Source organism: Falco cherrug, chromosome 4 (assembly GCF_023634085.1).
Source record: "Falco cherrug isolate bFalChe1 chromosome 4, bFalChe1.pri, whole genome shotgun sequence".
NCBI classification, from domain to species: Eukaryota; Metazoa; Chordata; class Aves; order Falconiformes; family Falconidae; genus Falco; species Falco cherrug.
The window spans coordinates 49223378-49244669 of NC_073700.1; the positions used below are offsets into that span (position 1 = coordinate 49223378).

Below are 21292 nucleotides of genomic sequence, written 5' to 3' on the forward strand. Positions count from 1 at the left end.
ATACATAAAAGCTGGTCTCCACCCCACAGTGAAACTTTAAGATTTGAAGTACAAAGGACTTGAACTAGCATCAAACTTTTTTCATGTATGTAACAAACTGACTGGGGCTTTTAACTTCACATGGCTTGTGAGTTGATGAATCAGTTTTCTAAAATACTAGCTGTAGTTTGAGGCTTAATCTCTCATCAGGGGGCAGCATATGCCAGTCTCCTGGTGCATGCCATGAAGTGAAAAGGTGGGTAATGCCACAGCTGCGCCAGTAACACCAGTGCCAGCACTGACTGGAGCTTGTCTGTGTTACAAGCCTGTAAGAGCAATGCAATTCAAATAACTTTAAACAGAACTAAGTCTTTAAATACTCCATTTAATCAGACTAAGCATAATTTTATCTAAATATATTCTCTCCAATAGGAGTTACAGTGCACACAAAAGCAGAAGGAAAAGCTGAGTTTAAGCCCAGCCCAATATCCCAGCTCAATCAATTGCTAATCCGGCCTTGTACTAGCACCCACTGTCCCTCCTCCAGGGGAGGAGAGTGGTGCTTCATCACCATCTTTGAAACACTTCAAGCAGTCACTGCTCAAACTTGGTTTTTAAAGCTATGCAGAGCTGTCCTGCAACTGTCTTACCAGGCAAGACTGCTTTAGTGTCTGGCTGCTGGAGTTGTGGAGGGTGACCACGAGGTTGGTGTCACGTGGCAGAATCTAGACTCCCACTGCAGTGCTAAAACAAAGTCAGGTCTGAGGTCACGTAGGTGGAAGCCCCAACAGTCTGTATGGGAAAATGAGGGAACAGTCTAAAACCACCAGCACTGAACCCACTGCCCTTTATTTCATGACAGTGTCTGGACTCTGGAGAGAATTTCTGGTTTCAGGGAGTTTGCTGGCTGCTCCTCTCCTGACGCTTCGATGTCTGCCATGACTGCCGCGTCCCAGGCGAGAGTCAGGAGGGCTGAGGGCACCTGGGACAGAAGAGGCAGAGTTACTAAGCTATAGCAATGTTAGGCTTTGATGTTGTAACACTCTGTGTATGTTCACAGACTGGGAAGAACTTCAAGAGTACTTCAGCTGAAAAGAATGAGTGGATTTCTGCAAGAAGCCCCTGTTAGGGGATGCTGCCTTGGGCTTCCTGGTGGTCGCCCTGTGCTAGAGCCACACTTGCCTCCCAGTTGCTGCCTTCCCTCTTTTCCCAGCGTGAATGCTAAGCCTCTGACAGAGCTACTGGAAACTACTGCAGCCTGCATTTGCTACAGGAGGTTGGTCCTTGCTGTTCCTTCCAGTCAGACCTCCTAGCCTTGAGCCAGGAGCCTTCAAGCAGTTACTTGTTTGTGCTTAAAAAGAACGGGCCAAAGCACAACTTAAGGCACTGAAAGCAGAAGACATGAACTCCTCTAAGTTATGAGCTGCAGCTGAATTCTTGACAACTTGAAGATGCTTGTGAAAGTACCAGCTATGTGGTTTTTGGCATTTTGTTTGGTTTGGTGGTTTTTACTCACCAGCCCACATTCATTGAATGCCAAGTTCTCATCAGTCAGTTTGAGGCCTCCAGGTCCCAAGAGCTCAAAGGGCAGCCAGTCATCTCTGAGTGCTTCTCTCACAAAGTTGTAGAGCGCAGATAGTGACTCTCGTGCATAAAAAGTCCCTGCCATGAGAAAACAAGGTGAGATATTAAGAGAGAGAGTCTGGCATTTACCAAATCTAACCTTTTGTGGTAGGTTTCATGGGGCTCACGTACTGATACTAACTTTATGAACTACTTCAGTGACACAGAAACAGCCTGATTCAACTGAAGTATAAAAGCAGAATCCCCAAAGAAAAATATTAATTCAATTGTTGCAAGCCCCTGCCAGACTGTAACAAAGAGTTGGGAAAGCCAGAAATGAATTCCAGAGTTCTACTGCAAAATGTGAAGAGGATTTATACTGTTGTACAGCCTGACACCACGCAGGCAGCTTCATGCTGGTTGCTGTAACAAACTGATCTAATGAGTCCAGCTTGCTTGCAGTAGCCTGGGAAGAGCACGCTTTAATTAACAGCGCCTTGAGATTCTTCCCTCTCCACTCAACCCTGCATACAGTCCCAACCCTGCCTGTGCAGGTAAGGCAGGTGGAGGGCTCAGAGATGGGAAGAGTTATTAGAGAAATGTTACCCCACTCTGGTTTTTTTGGAGCTTTATTCTACCAGCTGTGTTCAGCACACCTCAAGCCTGCTTATGATTCAAGCTCTTGCATTACAAGTATTCTCAGAAGCTTTTGGAGGTGTACAAAGAAAGGGTGAGAAGTCTTTTTTTTTACCTTGGAGGATGTATCCATCGGGAAACCGGACTCGTACCAGGGTGTAGTTGTACTTCCGCATTTCCCTTTGTTCTTCTTTCTCTCGCATGGCTCTCGTCCTCAGCATGGAAGCCTTCTCCACCGCTTCTGTCCTTTAGAGAGAAAGCAGTTTTTCGCATGAAGGAGAGGTACAAGACTCCAGGCTGGTATCATGTACCCCAGGGCAGCTGGGGCCCTCCATCTCAGCCTACTCACCGGAGTCGCTGCTCTCGTTTGATCTCTTCTGCAGTGAGGTTGTAAAAGTCATTTGGTAGCTCAAACCGAGCAGCTTCAGGTGATGGTTTAAATACACAGAGCTGGCGATCCAGCTGTGCTCTCACAGGCTCAGAGCTTAAAAGCTGCTCTTTGTAATCCTTGAGTTCTTCCAGCTTGGTCAGCATTTCTTCCTTCAGTACATAGTACTCCTCTGTGGTCTCTACAACCAGAAGGACAGCGTGTGAGTCTCTTGTTCTGTACATGACTAACATATGAAAAATAAGGGCAAGGATCTCCAGAAAATGTAATGCCTTAACAGGGTAACCACAGGGTGAGTGGCTGTTTCTGTTACAGCCTGGGAGTAACAGCCTTTGTTACAGCTGTGGAGTGCTCTCCAGCCTCCCCTGGGATGTCCTACCACCACCACCCGACTCCTGACTCCAGTTTAATACACTTTGATTTCTTGCCTTGTCCTGGAACAGGCAGTGTTTTTGTCTCAAACCCGACAGCCTGGAAAAATCTGTGTATCCCTTCCAGACAGCTTATCCTTTCCTGGAAGAAAAGGAAAGAATTTAGATGTAGTCTACTGCAGGCAAGGACTTTCCTAGGCAGAGCACCTGCAGGAGTCTTGACGTCACCTGAAACACTTTGTTCTGCAGCTTGATTTTTCGGTACTTCTCCTCCTCTGGGTGGAGACAGATATTATCCAAGTACCTGCAGAAAGAGGAACACACTGAATGGATCGAAGCAGGATGTGCTACCCCAAGATGTAGGAGACTGAGAGGCCTCACAGTATTTCTCACAGAGAAAAGAGCTGAAAAACTGAGGAAAGTACAATAATACATGGGTGTCTTGTGCCCAAGCCAGACAGAAGATGGGGGTGGCTGATCTCAACCTGCAGCTCCCAAACCTCTTGGACTCGTGGACTAACTCTTTAATAAAAAGACCTCTGAGATGCTGATCTTATTTCCACTGACACTTAAGATGGTTCAGATGTTCAGCTTTGGTTTTCTTCAGACTTTGCCTGGAGCACAGCAAGAAAATCCACCCACCTGTCAGCCTTGCAGGGACAGGACAAGCTACCTGCGCCCTTGGTCCTGCTTACCTGGCCATGGTCTCCACACCCACTCGTACTTTCTCCCGGTCCTTATTGAAGGTGTGAATCTCCATGATCGAGGCAGCCACCGGGTCTACGGAGAAATACTGGGGGAGAAGGAGAGAAGCTGGTTGTGGGGGAGCTGATGCTGCTCTGCACAAAGTGCTGTGTGGGTCTGTTGTGGTTTAAACCTGACCAGCAGCTCAGCACCACGTTTGTTCCCCTCGCAGTGGGATGGGGGAGAGAACTGAAAGCCCCCATGGGTTGGGCTAAAAACAATTTAATAGGTAAAGCAGAAGTTCTGCACGCAAGCAAAGGAATTTATTCGGTACTTCCCAGTATAGCTGTTCCCAGTGTGTAATTAACATTTTTTCATCACTAGTCTGAGCTGGCATGAAGAAAATCAACTCTGTCCCAGCTAAAACCAGTACAGGGCCAGTTCCCAGTCCCAGCAAGCCGAAGGGAGGGTGCTGGGACAGGTGTTTGTATGGCTGCAGTGGAACAGAGCTGCCTGTCGGGAGATGGTGGGGACTTTACAGGGAGAAGGTGGAGGGCTGGAGAGGTCCAGCTCACGGGGACCTGTGCCACAAAACAAGTTGAAACAGGAAGGAAAGCTCTGCAGCCAGTGGCCGTGGTGCTTACCGACTGGATGGCTTCTCTGAGGTGCTTTTCCTTCTTGTCTTTCTTTACAACTGCACCGGTCAACGGGCAAATAAAATAAACCCCTGAAACAGAGGGGGCAGATGCCCCTTCCCTGGCTGGGGAGGCGAGGTCCTACAGGAGACAAAAGCAGGCACCGAACTGAACACAGGAGGGTTTCGGGGTGGGGGGTGGTGTTTTTAAATACAGGACAGTGACGGCAGCCCAAAGGGTGCTGCTCGGGGAGCAGCAGCAGCACCTCTTGTACCTTCTCCTCTGCGGAGACCCCTTTCTCGCTGGCAGCTGCCTCGGCCATCAGCTCTTTTCTCACTACAAGAGACAAATGCAGGTTATGCTGCGGCAGTCCAGCAGATTTCAGAGGGCTCCGGCACAGGCAGCGCTGCCCGGGGGAGCAAATGCCCACCCGGGTGCTCTGTCCCTGGCCTGAGAGCCCTCGGGCGAGTGACCATCATTTCCATGGTGCTGAAGCCACTGCTGAAGCCCGTTGTGCCCCAAAACGCCCTGTGAGCTGCACCCCAGCAGCTCCCAACCCGGGACCTGCCTCGGGGCTCCGCTCGGAGGTGCCACCACCCCCGCCTGCCCCCACGGTGGCCGCCCCGTCCCCACCCGTGACCTGCAGCAGCCCCTACCCTGGCTCCTGATGGCCTCCTGGGAGGAGGGCGCCTTGGTCTTGGGCCTCAGCTCCAGCCGGGCCAACGCCGCCGCCGCCGCCATCTGCGCTTCATCCGTGGGTCCCTGACGAGGCTTCGGGGCCACCTCGGCTCTCGGCTTCTCCTTGGGGGCCCTGGGCGGGACGAAGCAGCGGGGCTCGGGGGGAGACGGGCTCCGTGCCCCTGCCAACCGAGCCGGCCTGGGCCACGGCCACGGCCCGGCACCGCCTCCCCCAGGAGCCGGCCGCCCCGCTGCCCGGTGCGCGCGCTGGCCCCCGCGGGGCGGGTGGCTCGGCCACCGCGGTGAGCGCGGGGCCCGTGGCGCTACCAGCCCAGCACCCCCGGGGACCGGCGGCACTGCGGGCCATGGACACCGGGAGTGAAGCGGAGGGGGCCGGCTCTCACCCGGCCAGCCCCGCTCGCCGCCGGCTGCGCCCCGGCCCGGCCCGGCCCGCCCCACCATGGCGCCCACCCCCCCACCGCCCGTTACCGGAGGATTCCCCCACGCCGTACCGGGCCGGCTCCGACAGCTTCTGTCCGGGCCCTGCGGTCTTGAACTTCAGGTCGGCCTTGATCTCCTGGAAGAACTTCCGCATAGCGGCGGGACGGGGACCGGGACCGGGACCGGGACGGGGACCGGGACCGCCGCGCCCCGCCCGCGCTTCCGCCCCGCCCACGGCCCGCCACCGGAAGCGGCTCTAGTGCCACTCTAGGCTCCTGCCACTCTATTGTCTCCGCGGTCCTCCGGGCCTGAAGGGGAAGGAGTGGGCTGTGTGTGAGGCTGGGCCCGGGACCCCCACGGACCCCCCAGGGACCCTCACGGCCCCCAGGCCTGCACCCACAGGCCCCCAGAGACCCCTGGACCTGCACCCACAGCCCTCAGGCTCCCCCAGGCCTGCACCCACGGACACCAGAGACACGCAGGCCTGCACCCACAGCCCTCAGGCTCCTCCAGGCCTGCACCCACCACCTCTACTCTACAGCCTCAGCACCCTCAGGAGGAACCACCAGCCCCAGCACGACCAGTCCAGCCTGAAACAGGCTGCCTGCAGCACCGGAGCAGACCTGGGGTGCAAGCTGGGATGAGGGAGGCTAAAACACCAGAAGGTTCCCTGTGAGCTTTGCTTGGGCCCCACAACCCAGGCCTCTTACACCAGCCAGCCCCCCAGAACGGGCAGGGGTCTCACTGCCCACCCTGCCACCCTGCAGAACAGGTTTGAGATCAGCCAACGGGCTCAAAATCTGAGGACAAATGCACACCCCTGCGCATCAGGCAGTTTCATGAGGTTTATTTCCATGGCATGACTCCTCATGGGGCCACAGGACAGTCACTGCTGAGGAAGAGGCTGCCTCATCCCTGCCTCGGGGTGAGCGCGCAGTCGGTGGGATCAGGCAGACACCCACCCGTGCAGGCAGCAGCTGTGGAAGGAGCACCCTGGCATCGCACCTTCCATGGCACCAGCTCGGCTGACAGCCAGCATTCGCACTGGGACCGACACCTGAACCGCTGCAGCAGCACCGACAGCCAGAAACACACGGACAGAAGCCAGGCCCACGCCTGCATGGCCAGCAGGCACTCATGCACCGAGCCATGGCCCCACCAGCCACGAGGACCCCAGTGCCTATGGCACAGGAGATGCTGTGGTGAGCACAAGATCCCCCATTGTCCCAGCACCACTCGCAGGCTCTGCACCACCAGCAAGCAACGCACAGCCTGGGATATAGCACAGCCCAGCAGGAGGGAGTGCTTGCTTACAGGGTGACATGGAGAAACACAGACATTCCCCAACACCCCTTACTTCACAAATTCCTTTCCGAAAAGCCCAGAGGAGTTTCCCTTCGTTGTGCACATCCCCCTCGTGCTGCAGCCCACACACCAGACACCGTGGTTCATCCTTCCTCGCCTCCTCGCAGGGCCACAATCATCCTGTAAATAATTTCTCCCCTGAGCAGTTTGTGTTTTATAACTGCCTGGCTCTTGCCGGGGTGCTGGGTGCTCTGGCTGCCACCAAACCGCACGAAGCCACCTCAATGTCAGGCGAGGCCAGCGGCGAGCCCAGCACAGGCAGTGAACCATCTGCATTGCCGTGACCTTGCAGAGAAACCACATCGGGTTAAAACCAGGTTTAAAAACTGATCTGGCTTCCAGGTGGACGCCTCACACCGTTTTGCTCCGGCTTAGCTGGACTGAGATGAAGTTTTCGAACCAGAGGCAGGTAAAGCAGGTCTAACCCATCCCCCAACCTCGCCCCCAGCGGCTCTTGCAGGTGGGTTCCTCCTGTCCCGAGGACAATTCCCCCCAGCCCACCCCAGCCGGGACTCAGTCCGCCCAGGACGGGACGACACCCCGTGCGCTGGGGCTGAGAGCTGCGGCGTTTCAGCCAAGGTGGGGGCTGAGGTGGTGGCGCTGGATGGGGCAGGAGTGGTGCAAACCCCCCAGAGCCCCCCGGGTGCCCCCCTGCCCCAGGCCCTGCCCCGTCGTCCTCAGCCCTACAGCCCTAACCAGCTCCTCCGCCCGGCCCAGTCCCCGCCCTCTCCCTATGGCCCCCCCCGACGGCGCGGACCCATACCCTATGGCCGTGACCCCCTCCCCACTGCCCTGGCCCCCCAGCCCCGGCCCCCTCTGGCCACGCCCCTCAGCACCCCCCTCTTCGGCGCCTCTTGCTGGTGGACCCAATCCCGTTATCCCGCCGTGCCCTCTCCTCGCTCCCATTGGGCAAGACGACAGAGCGACGTTGCGGCGAGCCAACAGAAGGCGGTGTCGCGGGCGGGGGCGGGACATCCTGCGGGCCGGGCCGTCCCCGCCCCGCTGCCCGGTGCTGCCCGCGGCCTGGGCCTCCGCCGCCGCCGCCCCGCCCCGCGGCCGCCATGCCGCACAGCTTCAAGCCCGGAGACCTCGTCTTCGCCAAGATGAAGGGGTACCCGCACTGGCCGGCCCGGGTGAGACCGCGGGACCGCACCGGCGGCGGGGCGCACCGGAACGGGGCGGGGGGGGGGCCGGGCCGGGCATCCCGCAGCGGGATGGAGATATCGTCCCGCGGGGGGTGCCGGTACCGGGATGGGTACACGGACCGGTTCCTGTCCCGAGGTGGGGGCCTGTCCCGGGATGGAGATGCCATAGCGGTACCCGTACTGGCATGGGGACTCGATAACGGGTGTCCCGTGCAGGGATAGGGGACCCAGTGCCGGCACCTGTCCCGGGATGGGGACCCGGTACCGGCATGGGGTGTCCTGTCCCAGGACGGAGACCCAGTACCGGCATGAGGGACTTGTACCAGCACCCACACTAGGATGGAGATGCCATAACGGCACCCATTCTGGTATGGGGACCCGGTACTGGCATGGGGTGTCCTGTCCCAAGATGGGGGACCTGAGACGGGCACCTGTCCTGGCATAGGGGACCCAGTACTGGCATGAAGGGCTTGTACCAGTATCCATACTGGGATGAAGATGCCATAATGGCACCCATTCTGGGATGGGGACCTGGTACTGGCATGGGGTGCCCTGTGCTGGGATGGGGGGCCCGGTACTGGCATGGAGTGTTCCATCCTGGGATGGGTACCCAGTACCGGCATCTGTCCCAGGAGGGGGACCCAGTACCAGCATGGGGTGACCTGTCCCAGGATTAGGACCTGGTACCAGCATGAGGGACTTGTACCAGCACCCATACTGGGATGGGGACCCGGTACCAGCACCTGTTCCAGGATGGGAGACCCAGTACAAGCATGAGAGACTTGTACCAATACTCATACTGGGATGGAGATGCCATAATGACACCCATTCTGGGATGGGGAGCCAGAACTGGCATGGGGTGCCCTGCCCCAAGATGGGGGACCCGGTACCAGCACCTGTCCTGGGATGGGAGACCCAGTACCGGCATGAAGGACTTGTACCAGTATCCATACTGGGATGGAGATGCCATAACGGCACCCATTCTGGGATGGGGACCTGGTACTGGGATGGGGGACCCATACTGGTATCTGTTCTGGGAAGTGGACCCGGTACCAGCATGAGGGACCTGTACCAGCACCCATACTGGGGTTGGACATCCTGTACCAGGCTGGGAGGTCCTGTACTGGAATGGGGGACCCCATGTTGGCACCTGTACTGGGATGGGATGAGGGCTCAGTACTGGCACAGAGATCCCGTATGGGCACCCATGCTGGGATGGGAGCCCAGTACTGGGATGGGGTTCTGCACTGGGATGGGGGGGTGCCACACCAGCACCTGTATTGGAACTGGAGTTTGATCCCCAGAGGGGGGTGACATGTTGGCACCTGTACCAGGATGGAGAAACGCAGACAGGGACGGAGGTCCAGGACCGGAATGGGGGTCCCATACTGGCACCCACACTGAGGGAGGGGTCTCCCAGTGGTGCCTGTACCTGGCAAGGTATGGGGAGACCTGGGGGACCCCTCACCAGGAGGGTGGTTGAGAACCCCATGCAGGAGGACCCAGGACCCCTCTCCTGCCCTGATGGCACCCTGAGCCCTTCCTTTTCACCTGCACCCAGGGGAGACCCTGACCCCCTTGGGGTATGTGCATGGGGCCTCAGCCCTGTATCACCCACCAGGACCCCTGGCCTGGGGATCCTCTCTCCTGCCATGGTGACCACTAACACCCCTGCTGCACCACAGGACCCTGGTGCTTGAGGCACCCTGAGCCCATGGGGATGTCCCTCACAGCCCACCCCTGCCCCAGCATCCCAGAGGAGTCCTGCCCTTTGTCATCCATCCTCATCCTCCCACTGCCCAGCAGAGCCCTGCCCCTCCAGACCCCCCTTCCCAGCTCCCTGCCTGGACATCACCCACCCTGTGTCCCCCACTGAGGGGGGACAGAGCTGAGGTCTGGGGCTCTGTCCCTTGTTGGGGATGGGGGGGTGACACATGCTGGGGACAGCATATGTGATGCATGTGGGGGGCTGCTGCTGAGTGCTTGCCAGGTGCGGGGTTGGGGGGGTGCTGGTGCAGTTTCGGGGGTGCAGATGGAGCGTGCATGGTGAGGGATGGCTGGTCCCACCGGCCGGGTGACAGCGTTGTGCTGTGGTAGTGCCTGGAGGAGACCGGAGGAGCGGGCAGAGTGGGGGCCAGTGGAGGATGCGCTCACCGGGGCAGTGCGAGGCGGCGTGGGGGATCGGATGGGGGTCCGCGGTGGTCCCCGGTGGCAGCGGAGGGTGAGGCAGTTCGTCCGCTGAAGGTGTCTGATGGGAAGAGACTGGCAGGTGGAAACTGTGGGATCGGGGCCGGCAGGTACCGGGTAGGCTCAGGGTGCCGGAGACGACGATGCTTGGCTGCACCACGCCGTGAGATCTAGGATGCCGTCCCCGCGCTGTCATGGCTGGCCTGGCGCCGAGAGGACTCGGTCCTTCCAGGAGAGCCCTCGCGCTGCCGGCGTCTGCAGCCCCTCCTGCTTTAGCTCGCTTGCTCTTTTGGGGAAGGCTCCCCCCTGCCCCGAAGACCTCCCCAGCACGCGGGGCAGCCCCTGCGCTCCCCAAGGCTCCCACCTGCGGCTCTGCCCGCAGCCCAGACCACCTGGAGCAGACAGACGGGCGCTGGAGCCGGCGCGTGGGAAGAAGACAGGGTGGCCCGCGCGTCCCGCTGGCAGCGGGGCTTTTCCTGCGGCCGGTCTCCAGCCAGGAAGGACCCTCAGGCCACCCCGTTGGAGCAATCGCCCCCCACCCCAGGCTGGAGGGGGCTTCCCTCGGGCATCCCCCCCCGAGGCAGCTCGTGCGATGGATCTCTGGGGAGTAGCACAAGGCCCGCGTTTCCCCGGGCGTTGAGCCCGGTGGTGGAGAGATGACCTCGCGCCAAGCTCTAGCCATAGAGCATCCGTACCGGATCCCTTCTGTTACTCTTCTAGAGATCCTGCCGGGCCCTGACGCCGCAGTGGGACCCTTGTGCATAGCAAGGTCCCCGTCCGGGTGCTTTCTTGCCATGCTTGCCTCCAAGTGGGTGCGGGTGCCGGAGGCCGACGCTGCTAGCCGGGGCTGATGTGCCTCACAGAGGACGTGCTCAAGCCGCTCTCTGACCACCTCCTGCTTTGGGTTTCCTTTCAGATTGATGACATCGCGGACGGCGCTGTGAAACCCCCACCGAACAAGTACCCCATCTTCTTCTTCGGCACCCACGAGACGTAAGCGCTGCCTCGCTCCCCTCTCTGGGCTTTGTCCCACTGCCTGTGCTCCGGGCTCACCTCTGCTTTGTTTCTCTCCAGCGCCTTCTTGGGCCCTAAAGATCTCTTCCTTTATGAAAAATATAAAGACAAATATGGGAAACCAAACAAGAGAAAAGGCTTCAACGAGGGATTGTGGGAAATCCAGAACAACCCTCACGCCAGTTACAGTGCCCCTCCGGTGAGTGTGGCCTCGCGTGGCGGGGGGGCAGCGAGGACGTGGGCTGCCGGCGCCTCCATCTCTCCTTTCCTCCGAGTCGCTCTCCTCCTTTTTCTGCTTCTCATTGCTACGGTGCCTATGCACTTCCAGCTCGCAAATCGGCTTTCTCGGGGTTTAAGTAGTTTCCCTTCCCTGCCCTCTCCCTTCCTGAGGGAGTCAGCTCTCCTCCTTCTCTGGAGGAAGATGCCTTTGCCCCATCTTTGAGGTGGAACTGGGGATGTGCTTTGTGCTGCTTGCCCAAAGCCATGGAGGATTTCTTTGTCAGAGAGAGAACTTGAGGCTTGCTTGTCCCTGGCTCCCGGACATGCGCGCAGACTGTTGGGCAGTCCCCCTCTTCATCGGTTTCTGAGGTCATGAGCCAAAAGCCACTGGGCTGCTCCTTCAGCGGGCTTCGGAGCTGGCCAGGAGCTGGCTCTTTGCTGTCGATTGCTTGCGTGGGCATTTTGTAACCATAATTGTGTGATACAATTTATTGTATAGCGATCTTCAAAGAAGGCGTCCAAAGCAGCTTCATAGGCAGTTGGTCTGAAGAGGCAGAGGAAGGTTTTTAAGGTGAGCTACAAAGACAAGGTGGCCTAGAGGTAGGCAGGCTCAGGGAACGAGCCCCCTCGGCTGTGCTGCTGCCAGTGCAGGAGAGAGGATGTGGTTTGAGTAGCTGCGGGAGATGGTCGGACCTGAGACTGCAGATAGAGGGTAGAGGTGAGCCCGTGGAGATGCTTGAGAACCTGGAGAACAACTTCAGCTCATTGGGTGGGAGATTGGTGGTGGTGAGGGAGGCAGCACGCACTTTGTCCAGGGACTCCACCGTTAACTCCCAGCAGGGGTAGGAAACCTGCTGGTGAGGGACCTGCTGTGACTGAGGGACCGAGGTGACACTAGCCACCCCAGCAAGGCTGAGGGTTCACCAACGTCAACTGCGTCTTGTGGCCAAAATGCCTGGAGGAGCAGAAGAAGAGATTGAAGCAGAGGTCTATCTTGTTTTTGAAACCTAAATAAAGTGAGGTGCCAGGAACAGTCAAGGACAAGGAGAGGCTTTCCAGCACTGGAAGAATCCTGGCTCTAGGGAATGCTGGTCCTGCCGTGCGCAAAGAGAGTGAAACAGCCCAGAAGATGGGAGCTCGGTTGCCTTCCCCTTGCGTGCCATGTCCTTGCATGGGGAACCTCCTGATGGACTGGTGAGAAGCCAGGAGACCTTCCCTGTGTGGGAGTGAGGGAACAGGACATGGGAGATCCCAACTGGAAAGAGTGGTGGCTACCACGCTGGACTCCTCGTGTGAACCTTTCCCATGGGGAAGGTGTGCAACATGCTGTGGGGTGAAGCCATCTGAGAAGGAAGAGGCCTGACCTGAGCTGAGGGCAGGCGGCCAGCACGCCGGGGGAGAGGCTGCACCGAGCCACCCAGCCCCACTTGTCTGGCGCCGTCAGGGCAGAGGAGGGCTGGGGTCTGCTCTCCCAGGGGGCTGTCAGGTCTGGGCTTTTCTGGGGGTCTTTGGCAGAACATGAGGATGGGGGGAAGAGGGGAGCGAGGTGGCAGCAGTGGGTGAAAGCCGAGCCGGGGGATCCAGAGGGAAGGTGTCGCTGGTGGTCTCGAGGTGGTGTGTCAGGGGCCTTGGGAAGGGGGTGCAGGGGAATTAGAAGGGGGTCGACTGAGCGTTCTCGTTGAAGGGCTGCTCACGTTGTGCAGAGCCATGCGGCAGGGTTCTGTGCCGGGAGGGAAGGCTGCCCCACGCTCCTCTGCACACACCCCTCTGCTCAGCGCTGCCATCCATTGCTTGTCACCCTTTTGTGCCCCTTCTCTTGTCCCCTGCAATGTGCCACAGGCCCCTCGGGGCAATAACATGGCTCTTGTCCCCACTGTCTTTAGCCTGCGAGCTCCTCTGACAGTGACGTTCCCGAGAATGACCCGATGGGGGGAAGCGATGCAGGTGATGATGAGGAAGATGCTGCCATGGCTGCAGTCGCTACGGAGAAAATGGAAAGTGATGAGGACTCAGATCGAGGCAGCGACCACAGCGGGCTAAAGCGAAAATCGCTGGCTATGAAAGTGAGTGTGGGCTGAGGTGGTTCCATGCCGTGAGGATGGGAGGGTGTCCTGGGCAGGAGGACACGGCCGTTGGGTCCACCACTGAGCTTTCATCCACCATGCAGCATGTCAAACCCACTGAGGCAGGAGGGGGTGGAGAAACCAACTCCCTCTGGATCCACCAGTGGGAAATGGGGTTCAGCATGTGGCTGGGGGTCTTGCAGCTGTCTGTGAGGTGGTGGGATGTCCGAGTCCTGGTGCAGGTTGCAGCCCGGAGGAGAGGCCAGAGTTGCAGGTCTCTTCTCAGTGCACGTGGCTGCTCCTGCAGGGCCAGTCGAGAAGAGCTGGGCAAAGCCCCTTCCCACAAGCGCTGGCTTTCTGTTCTGGGTGGAGGGGGTGTGGGCTTCTCTCACATTGTCACTTCTCACATATCAGATGCCGATGGCAAAACGGCCTCGGAAATCCTCCAGTGACCTGGATCAGGGCAGCCCCTCCCTGACGGAAGAGGAGAACTCGGAAACATCTTCTGAGTCGGAAAAAAACAGTGATCAGGTGAGAGGGTTTTGCGATATGCTTGCAGGGAGGCTGGCAGGGTGGTGGGGAAAGGGCTAGAGGAAAAGCATCACCATCTGAGGGGGGCAGTGGCTTGAGGGAACCTGACTGGCTTCTGAAACCATCAAGAGACTTCTTGTTCCCCACTTCTTCATATTTTGTGTTTTCCTCCAGGACTTCACTCCTGAAAAGAAGCCAGTGGCCAGGGCTCCACGGAGGATGCCAGCAGGGGGGAGGAAGAAGAAGGTAAGACACCTCATCTGCAGTGCTGCATGAAGGAGGCTGGAGAGGAGTCTAGGGTCTGTACCGCTGGGAACAGGGGGTGGCAGGGCTCTGCTGTGGCCCGGATGTAGGTTCAGCACCGGGAGGGACCTTGCTGATGCCTCAGTGACCTGGGTGGGCTCTCTGCCACTGTGGTTTGGGGCACGCTGCTGAGCTGCTGCCACCCCCCCAGTCCAGCCCTGCTCTGTGCCTGCAGAAAGTGGAGTCCGGCTCCGACTCAGACTCCAAAGTGGACTCAGATTCGGAAATGGGAAACGCAACTGTGGACATGACCAAGTCGGACTCCAATTCCAATTCAGACTCAGATATGTCTGTGAAGAAGGCTCCACGGGGCAGGAAGCCAGGTAACGCCAAGGAAGCTTCTTCTACCACTGGTGGCTTCCTCAGGGGACTGGAGAGCATGTGAGGCTGGGGGCTTCTGAGGCGCTGGGGTCTCCTTCTGTTGTGGACACATCCCAACCCATATCTGAGCAGCCCTGTGCCCCCTGATTTGGGGCTGTTTTAACAGAGGGACAACCAGGGCTCCTGCTGAACATCTCCCCGTTGTCTTGCAGCTGAGAAACCCCCGCCCAAGCCCCGTGGCAGGAAGCCGAAGCCCGAGCGTGTCCCCACCAGCTCCAGCAGTGACAGGTGAGATCAGCTGGAACACTGTCACCCTCGGGGCTGGGCTGGAGGGTCACCCACCGCCCCTGCGCAAGGGGTCCAAGCCTGCTCTGTCCTTCACAGTGATAGCGATAGCGATGTGGACCGCATCAGTGAGTGGAAGAGGCGGGATGAAGAGCGACGGCGGGAGCTGGAGGAGAAGAGGAAGAGGGAGCAGGAGGAAGAGATCCGTCGGCTCCGGGAGCAGGAGAAGGAGGAGAAAGAGAAGAGGAAGGAGAAAGTGGAGAAGGGTGAGGAGGTACACTCGGACTCGGACAGCAGCGCAGAGGATGAAGTAGCCAAAAAGGGCCGGAAAGGCCGGGCCAAGGCCCCATCCTCCTCAGACTCTGAACTGGAGCTGGAGAAAGAGGTGAGTGTGGAGCCATGGGGAGCTGGGGACAGCCAGCCAGCCCATCATCTTCCTGTCGGGTGGCCAGAGACCTCCAGGAGCAGCAGGGACCTGCTGTCTTGGTCTTGTGTTACCTGGGGTTGCTCACACAGCACCAGGAAGGGTTGTGTCTGTAGGCACATCCACACCTTGCAAATGGGAGCTCTTCCTCTGTCCCAGGATGCCCCATCCCGATGTGGGTCTTGCAGCTCTGTGGTGCTGTCCCTCCCACCACTGTCACTGGGTTTGCTCTGCTGTCCTCCCCAGAGCCTGGGGGACCAGCAGCCAGACTTGGCTGAAGCACAGGGAGGGCTTGCAGAGGACTCTTAGGTGCCACACTGCCTGTGGTCAGAGGCAGGTCTCCCTTTTAGCCTGGCGAGTCCCTCCCTGTGGAGGGGGCCCGGGAAAGCAGCACGAAGATGTTGAGGTCTGGAAGGGACGTGTGGGTCTGCCGGTTGGGTCCTGCAGGCTGGGTGGGCCACTGGAGGTACCAGGGTATTTACTTCGGGAGCAGCACACTGCTGCGCTGCAGCCCGAGTCCTTTTTGTCCCATGCCAGGGATGCCCCTGCAGCCAAACCCACTGACGGCACTGGTGTGACCGCTTGCATTACTGGAGCGTGCCCAGCCGTGGCTGTGGCACTGTCCCTCCTGCAGCTGGGAGGGCTCTGCCGCTCTCACTCGCATTGTTCTCTCCTCCAAGGTAAAGAAGCCAGCGAAGAAGCAGCCCTCAGAGTTGTCAAGGAAACCAAATCAGAAGGAGAAGAAGGGCCGAGCAGAGGAGAAACCACGGAACAAGTCAGCATCTCCCCTCCCCGCATTGGTGCTTTCTTTCCTTTGGGGACCGGGCCATTCCTCTGCTGCTGCCCAGCTGCCCCCGGCTGACACCCCAGGGTGGGATGGGGCTCCCACGGATCTGCCCCTGAGCCAGCAGCGCCCATGGAGAAGCCAGGCTCTTACCTCCCCTCCTGTCTCCTAGAGCTGAAGGGGCAGGAGGAGGTGCTGGGGGGCACCAGGCTGAGCTCCCCTGGTGTTCTGTGTCTCACAGGGGAAGATGTCTGGGGTATCGCTTTGGGGCTTTGCCTTTCTGCAATCCTGGGAAGCTGGGGTGTGAGGGAGCTGCTGTCTCAGGGCTCCTGTCTGCCTGTGAGCTGGGAGATGTGTGAAGGCGTGGGTGGAGCGTGGCAGGGCTCTGCTGCCTGGCTCACACTAGCGGGCAGGCTGGGGGGGTGCACTGGCGTGTGCCATCGCCCTTCTTGTTAGCCCAGCCAGAACAATCTTAACCTCTCTCCTTGTCCTCCTGCAGACCTTTGAAGGTGGAACGAGGCCGGAAGAAGTCTGACCTGATCCCTGAAAGGAGGATGGAGAAGAAAAAGGGTGAGAGTGCTGTTGCTTGCCATCACAGAGGGGAAGAGAGGGAGAGAAGGGAGCCAGGGTTGGTTGCCCCATCCCAGGGAAAGGGAGGAATCTTTCCCACAGGGATTGGTGGTGTGCTGGGACCCTGCCCAGCACCACTGTGATTCCCACATCATGTTGGAAAGTATTTACAGGGTGTGCAGAGACAGTGAGATTCCCTAATATCCATCCCCTCCTGATCTTGGCACACCCCAACCCATCCTCTTCAGAGAGGCCTCTGGGGCTGTGATTGACCTTGGAGATGCAGGAGGAAACCAAACCCTTTGCTGGGGGAGAGGTCCCAAGCTCCAGGCAGGGCCATGCTCTCTGCCGGTGGCCTGATGCCTCGGCCTGTCTCTCTTGCTGCTCCAGAGCCCACAGTCGAAGAGAAACTCCAGAAACTTCACAGTGAAATCAAGTTTGCCCTGAAAGTGGATAACCCGGTGAGTGCCCGAGAGCGTTGGCCTGGCCTGGGAGGTCCCTGCTCGTTGTGTCCTTGCCCACCACATGAGCCTTGCCCATCTGCGATACCTGGGAGTGCTGCGCCTGGCTGAGCCTCCTCTTGCCTTTCTGGGTGCTGGGTGCCATTAGGGGACTGTGCTCCACACAGCACTGCCCCAGGTGCCCACAGGGAGACTTCCAGGCAGCTTCTGATCTTGGTGCTGTCCTTGCAGGACATCAAGCGTTGTCTGAATGCACTAGAGGAGCTGGGCACACTCCAGGTCACCTCTCACATCCTCCAGAAGCACACCGATGTGGTGGCTACGCTGAAAAAGGTAGGGCAGAGGGCTGAGTCCCTGCCTGGAGGGGGCGAGGAGCCTGCTTGGGCCACCTCAGCTCTCAGGGCGTCCCTCCTCTCTTTCTGGTGCAGATCCGTCGCTATAAAGCAAACAAGGACGTGATGGAGAAAGCTGCTGAAGTCTACACCCGGTTGAAGTCGCGTGTCCTGGGACCAAAGATGGAGGCGATCCAGAAAGCCAACAAAGCCGGGCCTGAGAAGGACAAGGGGGAGGTGGAGAAGGGCCAGGAGAAGCTGTCGGGAGGGGAGACGCGGAGTGAGAAGGGGGAAGAAGAGACAAACGCTGGTAATGCTCCCTGCACATCTCGGGGTGGTTCCTTGCTCTGTCTGCGCGCACAGTGATCCTGGGGCCCTTCTCAGGGCACATCCCATCCCGCTGGGGACCGGGGACACAACCAGGGGTGGCTCTTGGCCTCGGTGGTGGAGGGGATCAGCAGCCACACATGGCACGGCTGGTCCCTTGTTTGCTGGGGTGCCAGGAGTGAGAAAGCACTGCGTACTGGACACTTGCAGCAGTGAGAGCAGAGGGCAAACCTCGCCGCCCACACCCTGGCTGTGGTGCCTCTGGCTGATCTTTGGCTCAGGATGGCTCCTGGCTGCCAGTCCAAGGCACAGGGGAGAGGGAGGAATGCGGAGACATCCTTGGACACTGGCTCAGGCTCTTGCGCAGGCAGCTGGTGACTGGGATCTTCCACCCTCGTAGCCAGGTCCCTGCTTGGGGATGTACTGGTGATGCTGCAAGAGCTTTCCCGGAGGAGCTGGTGGGGAAAATCCACTGTGATGCCTGCCTCTGGGCGTGGGGGATGGAGTCTTTGGGGCCCTTCTCGTAGCTGTCGGGGGTCAGGCCAGACCTGGAGTCCCCTCGGTCTCGGCTGGATGTCCCTTGCTTGAATGGGGACAACCTGTGGCTGTGGGTCCTTGGCTTGCCCAGCCCCTTGTGGGTTGGGATGAGGCCCACCATGGGGACCTGGCTGGCTGAGCCTCCCTCTTCCCTTTAGACTTGTCAGGTCCTGTGAATGGTGAATCCCTGTCCCAAAAAGCAGAGGGCACAGAGGAGAAGGACAAAAGCCAAGGGCCAGGAGCTGGAGAGATGGAGGCATCCGGCGAGGAGACCCACAACAAGTGAGCGTGAGGGGCAGAGCTGGGGGCCAAGGAGCTTCCCTCCATCTGCTACATGTCCACACTGGGCCCTCGCATGGATGCTGTGGGGGGCTTGTGGGCTGTGTTGGGCTTTTCCCGGCTTGGGAAGGCACTGGGGCTGTGGGAGAGGGGCTGCCGCCGGCAGGGGAACGCAGACGGGTAGGAGAGCGGCTGGCTGAGATGTTTACTCTCCCACAGCAGCGTGCAGGACTATCCCAAGGTCGAGCGAGCCGGGCCGGAGCGGGAGAGGGCTCACGGGGAGTCAGAGGCTGTGGATGACGTGGAGGAGAGCTGAGGAAGCAGCTCCCACCCAGAGGAGGAGGAGGTGGAGGGGCTGCAAAGGGAGACCAGCCTCTGCCTCGTCCCCTGCTTGAGTTACTTCACGAAGTCACGCAGTAGCTGATGTCCTAGGTCTTGTCCTGTGCCCCCAGCCCCGCAAGAGCACCGGCCGCAGGGGGGCTGTGCTGGTTGTCTGTATTTGTTCCCTCTTTTTTTTTTTTTTTTTGTTTTTTTCGTTTGTTTGTTTGTTTTTTGTTTTGTTTTTCCTTCCTACTTAATTTCTTGTGATTTCAACCGACATGAAATGAATATAAAGGGTTTTTTAATGAAAAATACAAGGAGCCCTAGTGTCTGTTTCTTGAGGCATCGCTGACTGTGACGAGGGGAGTGCAGGGAGCATGGAAAATGCCCCACAGGTCCCTTCCCTCTGGCCCTGGCCCCCCCTACAAGCCAGGACCAGGCACCCATGGGTGCCCCTGGTCCTGCCAGGCCCCAGCAAGGGGAGCAGAATAGCCAAACTGGGCTGCTGCTTGCTTTGATTTTCCAGCGCCTGTGCTGGGCTCTGCCTCAGCCACCGGGGCTTCTCCCTGCTGCTCCAAGCCCCGTTCCCCACCATCATCTCCCCTCCAGCTGGAGGCGGCTGCTGAGGCCAGGTCCCTCTGCCCTGGGGAGGCAGCAGGGCTGGGCACCAGCTTTTGTGTTAAAAACAGAGTAAAAAGTGTGTATTCTCGCCTAATTCTGCCAGGCAGGGACTGAACCGTGGCAGCCACTTGCCTTGTGCTGGGCAGCGTCTTTGCCTGTTCGTCTGTCTGCTCTTTTACAAAGATCTGAAGCTTTTGTACATGTAAAATAAAGATGTTCCCAGCTCAACCAGCTGCTGCGTCCTTGAGTCCTGTTTGTGTGGTGGCAGAGGGAGGATGCCCCCCCGACCCCCCCCTTTGAGACTGCTGTTGCTGTAACTCTGCCCTGGAGAAGAGGGTTTTTTTGTTTGTTTCCAGGGCTGATTTCATGCTCCAGCCCTCTGTAAACAAAACCCAAATAAAACCCAAAAAAAGCCCAGCGTGCCTCTTGCCCAACTGCCGGGAAGCAGGAGGCAGGGGGAGAGCTGTGGTGAGGTGGGTGCTGCTGGTGGGGGCACGCTCAGCCCCATCCTGGGGCTGGGGAGACATGGGGGCACCCAGGCCCCCGACGCTGGGGAAGGTGGATGGGGACACAGAGACATGTCGCCATTCCCCAGGGGAGGCTGGTTAAGCCCTGCGCTGCCCCAGCAAGGGGCTTGTGTGAGCCGTCACCCCGGGTCTGGGGGTGTTAAAGGCAGCTACAAGGTCTGTCCCACCCCCAATCTCCCCCATTGCCTTTGTTGCAGCTCCAGTCATCACAGGTGGCAGCGCCAAGGGAGGGAATAACACCAAGACTTGGACGTGAACTTGAGTAGAGCCATGTTGGTGCCACAGAGGCCACAGCACAGTTTCAGACACACACACACACACACACATGGTGCAGGGGGGTGGCCCGTGGCTGGTTGAATTTGGTGCACCCCCTAGGTTTGGGGTGCTGCTGTGCCAGCATCCTCAGCAGCATCCTCCAGTGGCACTGTCAGGTGCTGGCGCAGGAACTGCACCAGTGCCTCCCAGGCCTGGGCCAACACCCGCTGTCCTTGGGCCACCACGGTCCCCAGCAGCCTCCGCAGGGACCTGGCCCAGCTGAAGGCACCGCGGAGCTCAGCCATGCCGCGCTGGGCTCTCCGCAGTGGGGCCTGCAGCTGCCCCACCTGAGCCCACAGCTGTGCCAAGGTGTCCTGCAGCCGCTGCACCAGCATCGTGGGGGTCCTGCGCCCCCCGGCCAGCCTCGCCTGGGTGCCAGGACAGGCAGAGCGCGGGCAGGGGGATGCCTGCACCTGATTCCTGTGTCTGCACATCTCCTGGCTGCGGTGGAATGGCTCTTCCAAGCCTTGCTGCACAGCTGCTGTCTGCAAGAGGGATGGGTGGGTATGGGGGTCCCAGGCATCGGGGGATCCCTGCTCCCAGCCCCATGAACTGGCAGCTCTTACCCCTCTGAGGATGTGCTGAACCTGGAAGAGGTGGCAGGGGGTGTCCTGCTGCTTCTGCTTCACCATGACTATGGCTTGGCTTCTGACATTGCCGGAGAGGGAGCTTAGGGGATGGAGGCGGCTGCGCCAGAGACCCCCAGCCGAGGCCAAATCCAGCCTCTCCACAGCCCTGTCTGCTGTGGGGGAAGAGGGGCTGGAAACATGGTGCTGGGGGGGGCCTGGACCGCAGCATCATCCCAGGGCAAGGGGTGACACAGAGACCACAGCAGCATCCCAGGGCAGGGGGACACATGGGGACCCCCAGCAGTATCCCAGGGTCTCTTACCCACCTGCCTCTGGCCCAGGGGCAGGTAACGGTTCAGGCACTGCTGGGACGTAGCCAGTGCCTGTGCCACGTCATGGGGCACAGCAAGGCATGGA

The 21292-nt window shown here is 59.2% G+C and overlaps 2 protein-coding genes across 8 annotated transcripts; one reads left to right on the forward strand and one right to left on the reverse strand.

Moving 5' to 3' along the window:
• Window positions 1-344: 344 nt before the first annotated feature.
• UBXN6 (UBX domain protein 6) lies at window positions 345-5618 on the reverse strand. Its single transcript, XM_055710160.1, has 11 exons — window positions 5447-5618; window positions 4913-5067; window positions 4531-4592; window positions 4266-4397; window positions 3633-3730; window positions 3166-3241; window positions 2995-3079; window positions 2528-2747; window positions 2294-2424; window positions 1496-1641; window positions 345-961 (listed from the first exon to the last, which is right to left on the reverse strand). The coding sequence occupies exons 1-11, from the start codon at window positions 5527-5529 to the stop codon at window positions 833-835; spliced, it is 1317 nt and encodes a 438-aa protein (XP_055566135.1). The 5' UTR covers window positions 5530-5618; the 3' UTR covers window positions 345-832.
• A 2028-nt stretch (window positions 5619-7646) lies between these two features.
• On the forward strand, window positions 7647-19695 carry HDGFL2 (HDGF like 2). 7 transcript variants are annotated; one of them, XM_055710150.1, is made up of 16 exons: window positions 7647-7873; window positions 10989-11065; window positions 11147-11285; window positions 13189-13368; window positions 13783-13899; window positions 14074-14145; window positions 14354-14525; window positions 14736-14811; window positions 14908-15193; window positions 15913-16007; window positions 16516-16586; window positions 16977-17047; window positions 17279-17380; window positions 17476-17689; window positions 18402-18525; window positions 18745-19695. In XM_055710150.1, the coding sequence occupies exons 1-16, from the start codon at window positions 7802-7804 to the stop codon at window positions 18836-18838; spliced, it is 1962 nt and encodes a 653-aa protein (XP_055566125.1). In that variant the 5' UTR covers window positions 7647-7801; the 3' UTR covers window positions 18839-19695. The 7 variants fall into 7 exon arrangements, with proteins under 7 accessions (XP_055566125.1, XP_055566130.1, XP_055566127.1 ...); XM_055710152.1 differs by having other exon boundaries at window positions 7655-7873; window positions 14378-14525; XM_055710149.1 differs by having other exon boundaries at window positions 7665-7873; window positions 18742-19695.
• The last annotated feature ends 1597 nt before the right edge of the window (window positions 19696-21292 follow it).

What these genes read in the sequence shown, in the direction of transcription:
- HDGFL2 (XM_055710149.1), top strand. Translation starts at nt 7,802, where the DNA reads ATGCCGCACAGCTTCAAGCCCGGAGACCTCGTCTTCGCCAAGATGAAG. An exon ending in TTCTTCGGCACCCACGAGAC is followed by an intron (nt 11,066 to 11,146) that starts GTAAGCGCTGCC and finishes GTTTCTCTCCAG; the next exon opens with CGCCTTCTTGGGCCCTAAAG. An exon ending in GGCGAGGAGACCCACAACAA is followed by an intron (nt 18,526 to 18,741) that starts GTGAGCGTGAGG and finishes ACTCTCCCACAG; the next exon opens with CAGCGTGCAGGACTATCCCA.
- UBXN6 (XM_055710160.1), bottom strand. Translation starts at nt 5,529, where the DNA reads ATGCGGAAGTTCTTCCAGGAGATCAAGGCCGACCTGAAGTTCAAGACC. An exon ending in GGGTCTCCGCAGAGGAGAAG is followed by an intron (nt 4,398 to 4,530) that starts GTACAAGAGGTG and finishes TGTCTCCTGTAG; the next exon opens with GACCTCGCCTCCCCAGCCAG. An exon ending in TCAGAGAAGCCATCCAGTCG is followed by an intron (nt 3,731 to 4,265) that starts GTAAGCACCACG and finishes CTTCTCCCCCAG; the next exon opens with TATTTCTCCGTAGACCCGGT.